Source organism: Brachyistius frenatus, unplaced genomic scaffold (genome assembly GCF_029030835.1).
Source record: "Brachyistius frenatus isolate BFR_SWC_R1_liver_20210118 unplaced genomic scaffold, ASM2903083v1 Contig_5, whole genome shotgun sequence".
Classification (NCBI taxonomy): domain Eukaryota; kingdom Metazoa; phylum Chordata; class Actinopteri; family Embiotocidae; genus Brachyistius; species Brachyistius frenatus.
Window position 1 is genome coordinate 4,170,522 of NW_027210604.1, and position 18,405 is coordinate 4,188,926.

Sequence of the window (18,405 nt, forward strand, 5' to 3'; positions counted from 1 at the left end):
CAGAATGGAAGTGATTCCCAATACGACGTGGCAGACCTATATATTCACACAGTGAATGTGGGTCAGGTGACACCAGGCTAGATACGCAGTGGAAGCCACCAACTTTAACTTTGAGAGCTGATGATAACGGCGGTAAGGAGAAAAAGAGCCAACATTTGTACTAATTATGGCTTTTTGTGGAGCAAAAGTGAAGCAAGTGGAGCCAGGAGTGGTTAGATCAAGATGCGAGTAGCTTTACTGAAACGGATTTCATCAAAAAATTTCTGGATGCCAAAGGTTATTTTTAACTACATCTACAATAGCCTTTCCACAAGACCTTTAAAAGTTCAATAACTCCAATATGACTGTTCAGACTGGGGCTGCATTGCAAAAAAAAAAAAACAGACCTGTATCTGATTTAGATCCAAATTGTAAAGATTGAATTTCATGTGATTTGAAATATTCAGACTGTAGTGGAAAAAAAACATTTTAATAATAAATGAGGTGGGGGGGGAGTGATTTGGGCTACTTTTGCCTGCAGTCTTAATATTTTTGGATGATTTAATCTTTGAGACAAACACTGTAAACCTAATGGGGGGTGGGAGGGTTAAGTACAATACCCGTTTTTTTTTTTTTTTTAACCCTCCTCCCCTCCCAGACTTCGTTTCAACGCCTGCCTGCTCTATTCCAGCTGTTTTCATACATCTGCTCCCTGCCAGAGTGGCTCTGTCAGCTTTCTAGGTGTGGTTCTTCCCTTCCCTCATACCTTCTCACAGTACCCTCAGTGTTGTTCCAGGCTGGTACATGTCATCAGTAATCCCCTCCAGCTGGAACGAGCATCTGCGGGCAAGAAACGGCCCCAGCAGACTGCAGCTCTGCCCGGGAAAATTAAACCCGTTCCCCCTGTTGACGTGCCACAAAACGGGGCTCCACCAGACCATATCATCACCAAGTAGGCTGCAGCAAAGTGGGCTGGAGTGCAAACAAAATACCCCATGGCCACCCAGACGTTGCAGTGCGACTCACCATGGCAACGGACATACAGTTGCAACGGCAGGAAAATACAGCCCCGGTTGGGTTTTGTCGTGTGGGGATGTGATTTGACACACACTTTGATTCTGTCACTCACACTCACTCACTCACACACACACACACACACACACACACACACACACACACACACACACACACACACACACACACACACACACACACACACACACACACACACACACACACACACACACACACACACACACACACACACACACACACTTCTCAAACTGAGAAAGTTTATAATGCAACATGCTTGGCCCAATCAGATCCAGATTGTTGTTTTTTCTCATCACCATGGTTACACAGTTACACTACTCCAGCCTATCACTAAGATCAACATTCCAGACAAGCGGGATCTCTCTATGACCGCGTCTGGCAGGAGCCTCCACAATTAATTTAGATGGATAAGTCTCATTGTTTTCACTTTTCCAGAATGTGAAAAAAAAAATCCCGTGCAGTTTTGGGTAAAGAGTAAATATTTTTTTGATTGCTAAGCAACAGGGCTGCGGCAGAGGCACTGGTGCAGCTTTCAAGATGACTTCCCTCTTCCACTGGTCTGCGCCTGCCTCCCGTCCGCTCCCTCCACCCACACAAGGGTCTCGGTCGCAGCTAATGGAGGTCTCCTCTAATATCCTCTCAGCCCCTTTGACCTCCTTTGTAGTCGCTGAGTTTTCCAGGACCTTTCCCTCTCATTAACCTCCGCGGAGTGGCAATTAGTAATTTACATCCCAGTTTATGAGCGCTTCTCCCTCCAGTCTGGTGAAAGTGGAAAAAAGTTGTCAGTAGATATCAGCGTAGTAGTACAAGAACAACATCCTGCCGGCTATTTTTGATTACTGCTGGCCTGTGTAGCAGAAAATGACAGCTTCCTGTGCGATGAAATGCGCTTTATTTTTAGCGTTTTGTTTTTGTTAAGAGTTGAAAGATGAGATATTTTTTCCGACCTGAACTTTATTCCACTTTGTTGCCAAAAATAAAACAGATTTGATTGTCAGAACTAGTGAAACGTTGCAGCTCAGGCAGGTAAAAAGTTCTTATAAACAACTTCAAACCTTAAAATACATCAGTGAACGAGGTTGAAGCACACATTGCTAGATTATGCAGATTTCTTGGTTTAATGAGAGACCTGGGCTATACATCGGTTTGATGTCAGAATACTGGGACAGGCCCCTCTATAATATTGTGAGGCCGACTTGAGACAGTTGTGATGTTTGCGGTAAAACTAATCCTCCTCCAACTGTCCTAATTTTGGCAACTAAGACAGCTGAATCCTCCAGTGCCAAAGCATGGAGAATAGGTCTCAGTCACGCATGCACACACATTGGAAAGAGCACATACTGTAAGTCTGGCAACAGATATGTTAACATTCTTTACCCAAAGATACGTAGTATAGAATTTACTAGCCGGAAAACCCTTCTAAAAAAACAAAAACACATTGAAGCTGTGTCGGTGCTGCGTTTCCCTTCAATTTTTTGTCAAATTAAAACTGCAAGCAGTGATATGCGGGCCCTCTCACGCTGCACGTCGGGGATCCAGCCGGTCGGGGCCGCCGGCTCCCCGACTCGCAGCATGCGAGGGCCGGCATATTCCTGCGTGCAGTTTTAATTTTTTTTTATCGATCTCGTTCCTTATTCTTCTTTAAAAAAAAATGGCCTTTTTTTGGCGGCTTTAACATCTTCAAAAACGCATGAAAGTTGGTGCCCGACGCGTGTGCAAAGTTTTATGAGGTATGGAGCATCGTTTGACCTTGAACATCAACTTCCTGTGTCATGGCGAAACATCAAACTTGGCTGCATCACCCTGGCTATACTATATATTATATACAAAAATGACTTTTGGGTCAATTTTTTGACAACATGCTATAGTATGACTTTTTGGAGTTTGAGCTTTTTCTGAAATGACATGACAAGTCATACTACAGCATTAAAATGCATTAATGGGATTTTGAGGGATAAAGTAGATAAAAGAAGATTAAGACACACACTTTTTTTTTTTATTGATTTTTACTTGAGTTTTTGTTTTGTGTTAGATTTTTGTTTTGTTGTTGACTTTTGGTTTGGTATTAGTATGACTGCATTTACAAACCCGAAACCTTGTGGCTTACCCTTAGAGGGACTCGCCCTCCGTGAATCGTGTGGCTTACCTTGAGCAAGTCTGAAGCGGCGTCGTAGACCACTGGACTATCTTCAGCGCTGGAGAACGAGTCGCGGTGGAGAAAGTGTTTCACAGAGTTCACTCAGCTTTCCAGTGACTCAACCGACATTCTGGTTAACTCAACAGGCAAACGATTCTACTTCACCAAAGTTGCTATTAATGGTTATTAGTGGAATTTGTTCCACTTTGGCCTGTTGATGGTGATTCAACTTTTAGTGAAGTTGAAACGTTTGGAGAAATTGAAAAAGTTTTGCATACACTACACATTACAGGAAGATATTTAATATCACTGCAGACCCCCTTGGAAACACGTATATCTGCTATCCAAAGAATGTCTGCATCAATTTTGGTCGCATTTGAATGAATATTTGTGGACGGTGGAGTTGTAGGTTGCAGAGCCAAAGATTTGTCACAATACAGACTATCTCCTGAGAGGATTGGTGGTGCAGTGGTTAGCACTGTTGCCTCTCAGCTAGAAGGTTTGGGGTTCCAGTCCCTCCTTTGTCATGACTTAAAAAAAAAAAAATCATACTATAGCATGTTGTCCAAATTATGAAAAAAAAAAGTCAGACTATAGCAAAAAGTGACCCAAAAGTAATTTTTGGGTCACTTTTTGGATGCCGTAGTATGACTTTTGGGTCACTTTTTGGCCGCCACGCCACGGGCACACAGATCGCCGAAAACAAATTATTTTGATAACTTTTAATCCCAAACATGTTAAGAGTGCACAGACTAAATTTCAAGTCAGTTCGACAAAATCTGTATGAGGAGTTTGTTAAAGTACAACATGTGTGAATCGCCAAAAATGGCGACTAAATTCGAAATGGCGCACTTCCTGTTGAGGTGACGTAATGGTGCAATGGAACTTTTTTGTACATCTGTGATACACATGTCCACCGAACTTCGTGCATGTAAGTAAATGTAGCCGCCCGGGCATCTGTTTAGGGGGCGCTAGCGAGTCATTTGGCCACGCCCACCAAAATACGACATTTTTTGTCAGGAGTTTTTGAATATGATAAAGCCTCCAAAAATGCAGTTGTTTACAGAAAATAAGAATAACGCAGAATAATAATTCTTTGAAGAACAATAGGGCTTTCGCATCATCGGTGCTCGAGCCCTAATGAAAGGTTTTGAAACATTTGTCAATGAAATGTCATTTTATCGCTTTTGAATTAGATATATAAATAGATTAGATGTTTGTTTTGGTGCCTCAAAAATACCATTTTGTGTTTATAAGCCAGTAACAGCAAAGTCAAATGCACCATATGTAACCAACCATCTTTTAATTTAACAGCGCAGTAACATGTTTTCTTACCCTTTAGGAGGGATAAGGTCATCTGGAAGTGATTTTTATGAGTGCGTTGTATACAAGGTCAATGGAAAGACACAAGTGAGCTCAATTAGACACACATTTGCTATTGTTGCAACAAATGGAGATGAGCAAAAAAAAAGTTGAAAATATTTCTGCTTGACCCAAAACTTTGTTTTAAGAAAAAAAAAAGCAAAAGAACAAAAGACATTAACTGTCGAGGTCAGAGAGCAGAATCAGCTTTATCGCTCCTATACAGTACAGTAACTGTTATCTACAGTTAATCCATATATTTTTCCTTTCCACAATGTGGGTGCTGGAATAGTGGCATGACTGACAAATGAGGACATGGTCAATGACCCTGGAAGGTCGCTCAGAGCAAATCAGGATCAATATTATCACTGATGTCATGTGTAAATATTGGAACCCCAAGTTAAAATCCTGATCTAGCACACAGTATTGTGGTTTTTTTCCTCTATTTTAAACAAATATCCATCTTTGTGTTCTTATGTTACTAGATCCTAGTTTAAAAGAAATGTATATATTTTCCACAACAAATGTGAGATAATACAACCACAAGTCTGAAGTATCTGCAGTCAAACATGAGTAAATACAGGCAATACTACTAAACAATTAGGAGGTGCATATGCATTGTAATAACAGCGCTATAATACTTTAATACACAGTTGTTACTCTTGTTTTGTATCAAGACTTCATTAGATCAAAGTCTACCATTAGTACTTAACTGAGTCTACCATCTGGAATGGTCATGCAGTGCGATCTCAGACTCAGGACTTGGCTGAACGCCATTTAATAGTCATTATGTAGATGTGACTGTCTCATTAATCTTGTAACAAATGGCTACTTTTATTCCAATGACCACATAATAGCACAGACGGTTTAACTGAAGCAATGTCACTACTGCAAAGCCACAAGAGTCGTGTTACATCGGGAGGAAAAAATGTTAAAGTGAAAAGCTGCAACAACTTTATGAACCAAGTTGATGAGAGAACTTCCCGTTGACATGATTGGCTACAGTGTAGACCTGCAATATGCCTACTTACAAGACCATTTTGTGTGGTCTTATAAACAGTATTCAGGCACACATTGACTGTGACATAACTGTGGCAACATTTGGAGACGGCATGTTGTCACTTGATACATGTCTAAAGATAATATGTGCACGTTTGCTGTTTGTGGTCGAATGACAGAAGCCCTGCTGAATGTGACTGTTTGTCAGAGATTCTGCGAGAAAGCCACAATAAATGTTGAGTGCGCGTTTAGATTTATGAAGTGTGATGAAGAAATGTCAATGAAAAACTCGGATTAATTTCAGATTACGTGTCATTAAAATGGGATGGCAGTTTGGTCACATATTCTGCATTGCTACGACTCGTATTTACAGTCACATGTTTTTGAAATTCTTATTCAGTTTAGACATGTTTACTGCCAATCAAATGATCTGTACCATTAGATTTGTAATTGGTGATTTGACTTGCGAACGTTAAGCATTTTAACATCTTGCTTTGCACTTAAAATCAAATGCAATACTGAGCAACCCAGCAATGGGAAGATAATGGATTGTAATGGAAATGGAAATGTATTGATTGTTAAATGTGAGTGTGGTCTCTTGCATACTGATATCAGCCATTGGGCAGAAATTGAAAAGGTGGATGTGTGTGTGGGAAAGAGAGAGTTAAGCACTTCCGTAAGGCAGCCATGCATGCCGGCACCACATCTCACTGCAGTATTATAAATCAGATTAAAAAAAAAAACTCTGCTCCCCAGATGCAGTTGATGAGAACAGGTCTGTATTCCAGAGCTGTCCTCCATTATGACTGTATTCAAGCTGCAAGTTGTCTACATCATAGATTCTGCTTGTCATTAGTGGATCATTTGAATGTCAGAGAATAGCTTACAATGATGCAAAACAGAGAATAGACAGAAATCCTCTCATTTGTTTGGCCTTTTTCTTAACAATTGACTGAAAATATTAATTGACAATCCAGAATATTAATTTTCAGCACACAGAAAATATTCGTTAGTTGCAGCCCTAGATAGTAGATAGTAGATAGTACAGGATTTTGGATTTGAACAGAGCTCTAACTTGGAGAGAATTGTCACTGAGCTACTGAGCGATGTTTTCAGGGCGATGGTTTCCATTATGATCTTATGCTGCTGTGGTGTTCCAGCTGCTGAAGACTATGTGCTGTAATGTGTTGCTTCAGGGTGTGGTTGCTTGGCAAGACTCTGGGCTCCGTTTCACTGTGCTCCATCACCATCACCACCACATACACACAACGCAGACACAAGAATACCCACACTGTGTGTGCTTATGATCTCAGCAGATATTATGCGTGTATCACTTATGCAACATACAAAACCATTTTCTACTTTTTCCTTTTTTTGGATGTGTGAATGAATGGCTACAGTATCTTACAGTGATGAAACTCTGGGTCCAGAGCCAGGGGTGTAAATCACTGCACATATGTGCTGATGGTGAAATATGGAAGTTTGTCTCTTTTAACCGGGTAAACAACTGATTATTCAACGGCCATTCTACAGAGTGCAGATGTATAAAGGAGGCTTTACGAAACAACCTAATATTATAGATTTTTCAAAAGAAAGTTGCTCTCTACCCACACAGAAGTTAAATACTATGGGCTGCAACGTATCAGTCTTTTCATTATCAGTTAATACATCTGTCATTTAGTGTATATAAAACAATACAAAAGGAGAGCAGTGTCCCAGAAATGTTTCCAGAACCGAAGGTGACGTCTTCAGGTCACTTATTTTATCCTAAAACAGCGCTAAACGTAAAATAATTCAACTTTAATGCCATGAGAATTGATGCATTTTTTTCATTTAAGAAGCTGGTATAAGAAAGTACTTAACATTTTTGGCTTGATAAATGACTTAAATAATATAATGAATGCCAAAATTATGCCGGAATAAGTTTGTGGGCTATATCAAATGTCACACTTTCCTCGCATGACTTATTGTTATATATTCCTGTGGTCAGAGGATTAAGCAACAGTTTAGATGAACAGTTTGCCCATAAATCAGCCAACCAGCTGCACAGCTGACCATCTGCCAACTAACAACTCCACCCATCCCCGCAGCCCTCCACCCTGCTCTACAGCAAGTTGTATACACTCAACCAGCCATCCAACACATCGGCAAATCCAGGCACCCCCCCCCGTCTACCCGCCTCTCTAGTCACTCTCCCTGTAGTCAACCTGTTACCATGACAACTGCCTGCTAGAGTAAGCCTGTGGTGCAGTGGCAGCAGCAAATTTCTGATGTCTGACTGTGTGGCGTCATGGCAACGCCCAGATCGGCGCACATCACAATATGTAATGTTGAAGAGATCTTCAGATGCGAAGTTGCTTTGGAGTTTTCACCTTGGAACATCTGAATCACACTCAGTGATCAGGATTATTATTTTCTCATGTACATTGAAAATATCCCGCCTGATAAAATGATCAATAACTTATTATTTATGATGCATTTTGTCTGTTAGATAAGTGCGTTAGGTTGAAAAATAACATCCACCTTTAGTATTGTTGCATAATAAAATCTGGATTAACGTGGCTCACATGTTAATCCATGATCAATCCCTAAAAGCAGCTTCAGCTCTGCCTCCAGCAGCAAACTGTCAATCACCCGAATGAGCTAAAGGCATGTCTGTGTATACATCTATGCACTATTTTTGTGTAACTTCATCTGATCCAGATATGGATTTTCATCTCATGACCTGTCTGTTTGAGGTAGATATTTGGAAGGGTGAGTTCCTGTGTTGTTTTGCTGGGCAGTCAGATCTACAGGGTGGTCCATAACTAAACTGCGTGTGATGTTTGTTCATGGGAAAAGAGTCTCTTCCCCAGCCAAGAATTAATGAATGAAACATTGTTCATTTCCTCCGGGTGTAAAGAGAAGGGCATAATCTAACTACAGAGACATACAGAAGCATTGTCAAGTTCTAAATATAGTACAGACATGTCCTCGGACAGTAAATGTTCCTCTCGTGTATATGTACTTGAAGATTTTGCCGAACAAACTCTTTATTGCATTGAATCCTAATATTTTTTTCTCATGCCCCCTTCTTGTCCCCCCCGTTCTCCAATCTTTTCTCTACAGAGCGACAGGCTTCTGATCAAAGGCGGGAGGATTGTGAATGATGACCAATCCTTCCAGGCTGATATCTACATGGAGGATGGCCTCATTAAGTAAGTCCTCCACTGCCCTCATTTCTGCTCTGCTCCCACTTCTTCCCTTTGGCTTTCATCTCTTCACTCACCCTCATCAAGGCCTCATCATCCATTTTCTGTGGAGGTTTATTAGTATCTCACCTCTTCCCTCTTCTTCATATTTAAAAGCTTCTTTCCTGTGCGGCTGCTGTATAAATTACAAACTTTTGGGGAAAAATATAATTGTTTGTGAGATGTTCAGTCCTCAATCTTCTGTCAGCTTTCCTAAAACGGTGTAACTGTCACCCTGTAACAGAGATACTGTTAAACTGTCTGACTGAAAGTAAAAACAGATGCATTACTGGAAATATGTTCATGTTTCTCAAATACCCAAGACAGAAGTTGTTAGTAAAATGTCATCAGGACCAATAGTCACAATAAACAAAAATGTAAGGGGAAAAAGCTAGGATGATAAATCTTAATCATTTCAAAAAAAAAATTAAGACTAGCTTAATTATTAAAGTATGTAATTATGTATTTGTATGAATTTGTAGAAGAAGGGAGATGACACATTAACGATGTTATTTGACCTTAAAACAAGAGACACCAGTTGGTTGCGTGACTTACGTAGACTTTAAGTCAACAGCAATGATTACAGTCTAAATGAACTCCAGCTAAATAACAAGTAACAGCTTTATAAACTCTTTCCCGGAAAGACGGAAACTGCAATCAATTAAACATTGAATTTATGACCACAAACTGCGTGATCATGGACACTGTAAACCAAGAATGAGAACTTGTTTCTGGTGGTCATGTTCAGTGAGGTAATGGGTAGAGGGATAACAGCCAGTCTAGTCCACAGTTCTGTCTCCACCCTCACCAGACGAGGCTGGGGTGGTCTGGGTGAATACCTCACTCTGTATCTCCCTGAATCAGTCCGTCCTCTCCCTCACTCCCTTTTCCCCCCCCTGCCCCATTCCCACTTCATTTTCCAATTATAGGCTCTTTGTTCCCATTGCCCGTTAGTGAGGCAGCTCAGAGAGAGGCACCTACTGAAAGTCTGGTGTTGCATAATAAACACCCAGACGCCTTCAGCACCATTGGGCTGCTGGCAAACTCAGAGACACTGGCTTATGCCTATCTGTCTGTCTGGTTTGTCTCCTCTATCAAGTTTGAACAACAGGACTTTTTTTTTTTTCTCCAGTTGGGTTGAAGTGTTGATGTGTTGACAATGTGCTGCTTCAAGCTTGGCTGACTTTGTTTCAGGGTCAGTTAGGTTAAGAAACTTCTTTTGGTTTTTATTCAAATGAATTGGAAACATGATTGGAAAGCGTCAGGCTGGACTGATGCTAACACAGTTTTATTTTCACCTGATGTCTGTATTGTTTTGTAAAATTAAAGGAATTGACTGTTTAAAACAGGTTTCGCATCTGTTTTTACACATCATTTCATTCTTGCAATATTAATACTTATTTTTTGCCCATTGCTATTCAGTCTTAGTTCCTATAAATTCTTTGTTATCCTCAATTATTGGAAAATACGTAAAGTAATTGAAATATAATATTACAGATTCCATACATTTACATTGTATAACAAAAGTAGTACTGGTCAAGGAAAAAAATGTATAATTCTAAACATATTTTTTTTGGATGGTGGATGTAACATTATCGTATTACAAATTTATGACATCATTATCTCCCCTCAACAGGCAGATCGGCGACAACCTGATCGTGCCTGGTGGAGTGAAGACCATCGAGGCCAATGGGAAGATGGTGATCCCCGGTGGTATTGACATCCACACCCACTTCCAGATGCCATACCGTGGAACCACAACTGTGGATGACTTCGCTCAGGGGTCAAAGGCTGCGCTTGCTGGTGGAACGACCATGATCGGTAAGAGCTCTCAGAAAGGTCATAGTCATAGTGAAAAAGACTGAAGTGAAAATGAGGCTGTGATGAGGGGAGGGAGGGTTGAAACCCAGAGGGAAAGAGACAGGGAGGGATGAGAAGCAGTTTTAAACTGTTATGGGCAACTCTCCAAAAGAGGACTATACAAAAGATTGAGTGTACAGGGCAGGAATGGTGAGAGGTATAGGGTTAAACAATGTTGCCATGGAAATAGGGCACCAGTGTGTGTCTGCATCCTTGTCTGTGTAGAGTATAGCTTTATATGTTTGTGTTTGTGTAACTTAGAGACAAGACGCTACCACAACCAACAGCTGCTAGATGCAACCGTTTCATTAATACCGTTAACTTCTTTTGAGCTGGCTGCTGCTCTGCAGCTTGTTTGCCAGCGTGGGTCTGTGTTCAAACAGACAGAGTCACTAACAGGCGTGCTACAGTAGCAAACTCTATTCATCGCCTCCATTCATAGAGGGATTATATTCCAGGGGGCGATGTGTGAGAAAGTGGAAATCTGTACTGTGTGTCTGTTTGTGTGCATTGTATATGCTTGTCGTTACTAACAGATGATGTTGTGTTTGAGTGATGGTGAACAAAAAAGTGGTTCAGGAAATAATAATGTTGTGTTTTTGTCAGGGGTTTTGTGTATGTGTGTGTCATCACAGTGTTCCAGCTTTATCCTTTTGGCATAAGCAGCTTGGGTTGTCTTTAATGAGATAAAGGCGCCAGTCAGGTGGCGAGCCAGCAGGAGGCCTTATTTTATTATAACGGGAGTTAGATGGAGCCAGATATTTTGTGCACAGTGACACTGTTGTGTACAGTGAGGATGTAATGTGGCCATAAATACTTTCATTAGAAACAGACACAAAAGACTGTGAATATCCACTTTACATGCATGCGCAAAGGCAAACATGTACTCTCAGAAAATCATGCAAATTTAAATATTATATTTGTAATTATGTGTTCGGGCTAATACATGCTGCACAACCTGCATTTTTTTCAAGTTATATAATTTGCTTACTATTAAACTCACCAAAGAACCTGACCATAGACTGTGTATAAAAGTGGATGTAGTTTTCGGGTCTGAAAAATGTGGCAGATGCGGAAGTGCCTTAAGCTACAATACCACCGAGTGCCACTGGAGGTCGGCTCCAAAAAGCCTCCGGCTCCATTGACTCCCATTCAACTTCTATCATGAAAATCGAAGTCAACAAATTTTGTCTACGAGTTATTTCAGTTTTGCTAGCTAAAGTCACTCTTCCTTATTCGTTTTGTGGTGGTCCATCTGGAAATAACCCCGTCATTAATTAGAAAATAAGCCTACAAATTTGTGTTTTGGGGGGTTTGTCTGTTTGATTGACAGGCCTGTGGTGCAGTTCGGATTTCGCTATCGTGGGCGGGACGTAGTATCGTCAGGTTTCAAATTAGATCGAGTCAGATCCACCGCTCGCTCCTGCCCCAGCCCCAGCCCGTCTAAATATGGTCACTTCTGATTCCAAACCGCTCCAAACTAGCAAGATGGTGACATCATAGTTGGTTGCTGCTTGCACCTGACTGAAAAAAAATGATCATGCTGCATAAACAAATACTAAAGTCGGATACAGCCGCAGTTGAAGTCTCCCCATTTTCTTTTCAAGGACACAAACACCCAGATAAAATTGTACAGAATGTAATGTGACATCGAACAAGGTTTGTCCCCACTGGCTGTCCCTGTATCGTGTTTCTTGCATAATCAGCTGTCTGTCTGAGTTTTTGCCCTGCTCAAAGTAGAAACACCAGCAGACAAATCCTGACCTCCCTATGTGTGACTATCCCCACCTCACTCTCTCACTCCTTTCTCTCTCTATTCATTTTGTTTCGTCTGCTATCCCTCCTCTTCCCATCTGACAAACCCTTTTCCCCTTACAAACCTCTCCTTTCACGCTCCCTTCATCCTTCTGTCCTCTCTCCTCTATCATCCAATTACTCCAGTGGACCACGTGATCCCAGAACCTGGTACCAGCCTGATGGAGTCCTATGACCAGTGGAGGCAGTGGGCTGATGAGAAAACCTGCTGCGACTACTCTCTCCACATGGACATCACCCACTGGAACGACAGTGTGAAGCAGGAGGTAGACAATCTCATCAAGGAGAAAGGTGGGCTGTGATGGCAAAATGTGACATCTACAAAGTGTTTGTGTTGGAGTTCCCAAGTTACAACTTCTAATGAAATAAAGCTAGAAAATTTTAAATTTACAAAACAATGTCCCTGTTTTTTTTTTGGTGTTTTTTTTTTAAGTATCATTTATCATGTTTTCTTCTTTATGTTCTATTCATTTTTTACAGGCGTGAACTCGTTCCAGGTCTACATGGCTTACAAGGACTACTACCAGATGAGCAACAGTGAGGTACAATAACTTTTCATATCATGCACGCTTTAAAAAGATGGGTTCACATTTTTTCTACATCCTTGACAAAATCCAGAGATCCCCTTTGTGAAAATTGTGAGGCCTCACTTTGCTGTTACTATCCTTCCACTGCGCCTCAGCGAGGAAACTGTGTCTCTGATGATGCAAAGTTGGTATTTTTTCCTCAAAAAAGACTGTAGCTTATTAGGTTTTCCACTTGATTTTGCTATTTCAAACAACTGAAAGCCTAATATTAGCTGTGCACAGAACAATAACTGTTGCTTTTGTCCCTCATTCATGACACAGGAAACACATCAGGAAGGAATCTCTTCATGGCCAGAATAAACAGGAGAAATGAAAACAGCTAGCAAAATCTGTTTCAGTGTACATACTGTTTGGATAAGATACAGACTTTGTCTTAAAAATGGTTTGTGGCTGGTGTGGCTTCCTTAGAAATCCGAAACATGGTGTGTTTTTATCTTGGTTTTACTCAGTGTGTAATTTACCTATTACCCTATTATTCTATTCAAGCAGTCAATTGCATTTGCAATCAATATAAATCAGTCACTGCTGACTTGTTGAGAAACATTGAAAAGATTGTAATGGCTTGGCTCTGAGCTCAACACAGTGTTTATGAAAGTGAGTAAATGATCATGAGTTGGCATTCAGTGATACACAAGATTTCCAACTGTCCTTATGTAAACTGTAGCCTGTGATGTATACTATGACTCTCTTGTAAAAAAAAACAATCTCAGACAGTGTGAGGCAGGACTCTGAATGTTTCTCATGCAGCTGTAGCTAATTTGATTGGTCAGAGGAGCACATAAGGAAACTGAAACCGTCCAGCTTAAAAAACTGATGTCATGCAGCTCACTGAGGAACATAACAACTGCAGCTCGTCCCACACCAGTCTCACCATTTCTAGAGACCACACACACTAATTGCAGTGTGTCGTTGGTGCACACAATGTAAATTGTGGGCTTCTTTTATGGGTGAACCCAGAGTTAAAAAGGAGTTTCTTGTTCTTGTGTAAACAGCTAAGCAGGATTTTAAATACAAAAAAAAAAAAAAAAAAAAAAAAAGTGCCACTGTAATTTCCCTGTTTGTCTCTTTCTCTTGCAGCTCTATGAGATCTTTACCTTCTTGGCAGAGAGGGGAGGCATTGCTCAGGTCCATGCTGAAAATGGCGAGATCATTGCTGAGGTAATGATAAAAATGAATAAACTAACAGACACCCATTTCCCTCTTTCTTCTGCCTCATTTTCTTTACTAGTCTCTGCAATTACTTGTCTCATTGCCAATGTTTTTTTTGTTTGTTTATGTGAGAGTTATTTTAGTTTAGTTTACTTCAGTTTCCCTTTCTAGTCTTATCACAGTGCATCTTCACCCCCTACAGACTAAACACACTGTCACTGATGTGCGGGAGTACTAAAGTGTTTCCTGTAGGACAGTTATCTGTGTATGTGTAGTTTATACAGGGCTGTGTTGTATTGCGGACAAATGAAAGTGAATCAACCTTAATAGTTGGTAGATTGAGAGAGTCGGTATTAGTCAGAGCTCCAGATGTCTGGATTCCATCAGTGTGTGCATGTTGGATCTAATTCATCGCAAGTCCCAGCTCTCCTATCCAGTCTGTAATGGGGACTGTGAAGGAGTCTGATTTTCATCAGCTGTAGGAGCAACAATGTTTGAACTCCCGGATTATGTTGTGTCCTTTACTTTGAACCTCCTGGGACAGAGACGCCTCGGTCAGACTTGTGTGCTACGCTGTTACAGAGCATATGTTGTAATCAAGTGACAGCCATCATGGGTAAATGCTGAAACCCATGCCAAACTGAATAAATCTGCAGATCCTCTTCTGATCACTAAATGCCAGCTTGAGGTTGAGATTTAAACTTCAGTTTCTCTGTAGAGATATAAAATTCACTTTACATCTCTGTAGAGATGTAAAATTCATTTTACATCCCGCATAGTTCTGCATGTAGTTTATTAATGAACGGAGCAGCTAACTGCCAACGTTTTGGGTGTTTGTTTAACAGGAGCAGACCCGGATGCTGCAGATGGGAATCACTGGACCTGAGGGACATGTGCTGAGCAGGCCAGAAGAGGTACAGTATATCACTCACGCACTGAACACAAATCCATATAAACTCAGTACATAACATTTTAGCTGCGTGATATACGTACTGTAAATGTACAGCCATCTTGGTCTTTGCCTCTATCTAAAATGAGAAATAAATCTGAAGACATAAAAGAGCACAAAAAACCTTCCGCAGTGCAAACAAGGCCCTACATACACACACTCGTATCGTCCTCCATGACGTTTTTGGACTGGTCCTCACAATTTTTTTTCGTTACGTGCATGTGGTTTCAGACGCAGTAGAGGCGCTGGGTGAAAATTCTCTGGTTCCCCCAATTATTTCTGCTTATGTTTCTTCAACAAACAGCAAAATCAAAGCCAAGCTTTCAACTCAGCAAATTGTCTGCCTTTAGCTTGATTGGGATTTCCCACTCTGTGGCGTAGTGGAGTGATGCTCTCCCACCAGTATCATAATGTCATGCAGTTAAGTGGAGTCTTAACAAATTAAAAACTTGGTAACAGTTTGACTGAGCCGAGGCCAAGTTGAATTATTATTATTATTATTATTTATTTATTTTTAAATCGGTGTCTGGTGTCCTGTTTGGTTTTAATTTATTGGTTATTGGATCCAGACTGAGCTTGTGGACGAGAAGAACAATTATCAGCTTGTGTTTGCGTCACATTACAAAGTAAAAAAAAAAAAAAAAAAAACATGTGGAAGAAAGTTATCACATCTGGAAGTTTGTGCTCTACTGGAAACTTTTCACTGTTTTGTGCTGAAAGTCATTAATATTTCTTGCTAGCTGATGTTCACACACAGTACTGTAGAAATGGACATTTAAGAAATACAGTAATTCAATTTAAAATACAAGGCGCGCTCTATGGAGGACATGTGTTCAAAATGTTTCTAAAGTCTTTCAGTTAGGAAATTAGTTTAGCATTTCTTTGCTGATGTCATTAAATTTGCTTTTAATGACCCTAATTCAAGGTGGCTGAATAATTCCTTAAAGTTTCTAGTTTGAAATGTTTCAATTCATTATTTTAACAGTGTTATATTATGTTTTAAGTTTAGTCAAAACAAATCCTAATGGCCAAAACCTCCATGTCCTGTAGCTGGAGGCAGAGGCGGTGTTTCGTGCCGTCACCATTGCCAGCCAAACCAACTGTCCTCTGTATGTGACCCGGGTCATGAGCAAGAGTGCTGCTGACATCATCTCACAGGCCCGGAAAAAAGGTATTTTACAAGTTTCTTGTCCGATGTTGACCACTTGCATATCTGAAAATTGCAGTGCTTTCGCTTGCTGTGTATTTCAATAGAGTAGCAGTAAAGGCTATCTTTGAATAATCCCCAAATAGTTGTCTATACACATGTTTTTAAGTAAAATAAGACAAAACACTACCTTTCAAATCCTTTTTATAATATTGTTTAACACATGTATGTAGAAAAAAGTTGCTCCTAAACAGGAAGAAATCTCATCAGATCTGAATATTCTTAATCATTACTTTGCTGTCCGCTCTGGATACTTCTTTGATGTTTAACCCTTGTCTCAGATTTTTTTATTGTTAGAAATTCACGTCAGTAACTGCACTGATGCCATCATGAGAAGATTTTTCTGTCTTCCCTGAGGCTACAGATGTACATCACACACACCTCGGCTCTGCTTGAGACAATGAAAACAAGATTCTATTCTTGGAGCGTAAAGACTCTTAAAATTCTACATGCAAATGTAACCCGACTCATCCGAGCACATACATTATGGCAAAACAGTGTCACAAAATGTATTTGTATACACAGGAAAGTTTTCAAAAGCCAAAAATTATCCGATACGTGAAGTTAAGTTAAAAATCTATACGTAAAATACAAAATCTTCTTTTTCATTTGTACGTCATGTAATACACATTTGGGACCTTTTTGAGTCTTATTTCTTTCCATAGACATGAAACATTGATACTTCATGTGAGAGCCAAGAATTATGAAGAAACACAAGAGCAGACATGTATTCTTGACAGAATCATCATGCATAACAACCTCAATTGGGTCTGAGCCAAAGGGAAATTTGTACAACTTGCCAACGGTGGCATGTTTCCTCTCCTGCAAACACTCGGATGAAGCGTTTAGTGAGATTAAAATGCTGACAAATTTATCAGGCTTAACCGATACGAGTCCTGATTTTGAAAATGCAAAGAGTCACTGAAATTAATCTAGCACACTTCACATTTGATACTTCAATAAATGTTCTCTTTTTTTTTTTTTTTTTTTTCAGGAAATGTTGTGTTTGGGGAGCCAATCACAGCCAGCCTGGGGACTGATGGGACACATTACTGGAGCAAGAACTGGGCCAAAGCAGCTTCTTTTGTAACATCACCTCCTCTCAGCCCTGATCCCACCACTCCAGACTATCTGAACACACTGCTGTCCAGGTATGCGTCATAGCACCTCCCTCTCTATTCTTTGTTGAGACATGATGCAACATGTTTTAGTATTTCACGTAATATTGTATCTTGTATTACTGTAGTGTGCAACGATAACACAACAAAAGGCACGGCAGGATACAGTACATGTAGCCTCGTGGTCACTTGTCTCATCAAATGACACACTGCTTGTAAGTAAACTAACACACAGGAAATGATAAAAAAAAAAAAAAGAAAGAAAAGAAGCTAAATCATTGGAAGTTTACCTAATGGAGGTCTTGGGAAACATGTAGCTTGTAATAAATGGATCTTTTTCCACTTTGTCAGTGTTTACATGTCCTTGTTTGTGCTGGTTGCTTGAATGTAGGGGTGCAAAGATTACTTTTGACTGAAAAATGAGAAATAACAAACAGCTTTGTTATGTAAAAGTTAGATTAATTCATGAAACTAAAGTTCAGAGTTCCTTACTTGCCTAAGATAAATCAACCGTGGTTACACAACAGTGGACTGGGTCTGGAGAGTGAGTTACAGCGTCATATGGAAACAGGAAACATTAGTAATGGTTTGTGCTGGAGAAACAGACTCTGGCACGCTGCATATTTCAGTTGCTTTGAGACCTTGTTCTGTTTTACTGATTCTCCTGCTAAAGTAAATAAACAGATTTCCTTGTGTTTGCAGCAGTTTTCTTGTTTAACTTGCTGTGCTGGTATGAATTCCATCTCCATGTCTCTTCTTCTCCCCAGTGGAGACCTGAGTGTGACTGGCAGTGCTCACTGTACCTTCAGCGTGGCCCAGAAGGCCATTGGGAAGGATGATTTCACTCAGATCCCGGAGGGCGTGAATGGAGTGGAAGAGAGAATGACCCTCATCTGGGATAAAGCTGTGGTGAGGATTAGTTAGGTTATTTATTTTGACATTTTAAATGGAAAATTGGAC

The 18,405-nt window shown here is 40.3% G+C and overlaps 1 protein-coding gene across 3 annotated transcripts in view; it reads left to right on the plus strand.

Annotated features, from left to right (window-relative positions):
• Positions 1-18,405, plus strand: part of dpysl3 (dihydropyrimidinase like 3) — a 40,685-nt gene that overhangs the window by 10,561 nt on the left and 11,719 nt on the right. For all 3 annotated transcript variants that reach the window (XM_069717903.1, XM_069717912.1, XM_069717920.1), the window contains exons 2-10: positions 8,639-8,727; positions 10,397-10,581; positions 12,562-12,726; positions 12,916-12,977; positions 14,100-14,180; positions 15,017-15,085; positions 16,171-16,291; positions 17,322-17,478; positions 18,213-18,354. In XM_069717903.1, the coding sequence (XP_069574004.1) occupies positions 8,639-8,727; positions 10,397-10,581; positions 12,562-12,726; positions 12,916-12,977; positions 14,100-14,180; positions 15,017-15,085; positions 16,171-16,291; positions 17,322-17,478; positions 18,213-18,354 (1,071 nt within the window). The remainder of the gene's footprint in view (positions 1-8,638; positions 8,728-10,396; positions 10,582-12,561; positions 12,727-12,915; positions 12,978-14,099; positions 14,181-15,016; positions 15,086-16,170; positions 16,292-17,321; positions 17,479-18,212; positions 18,355-18,405) is intronic.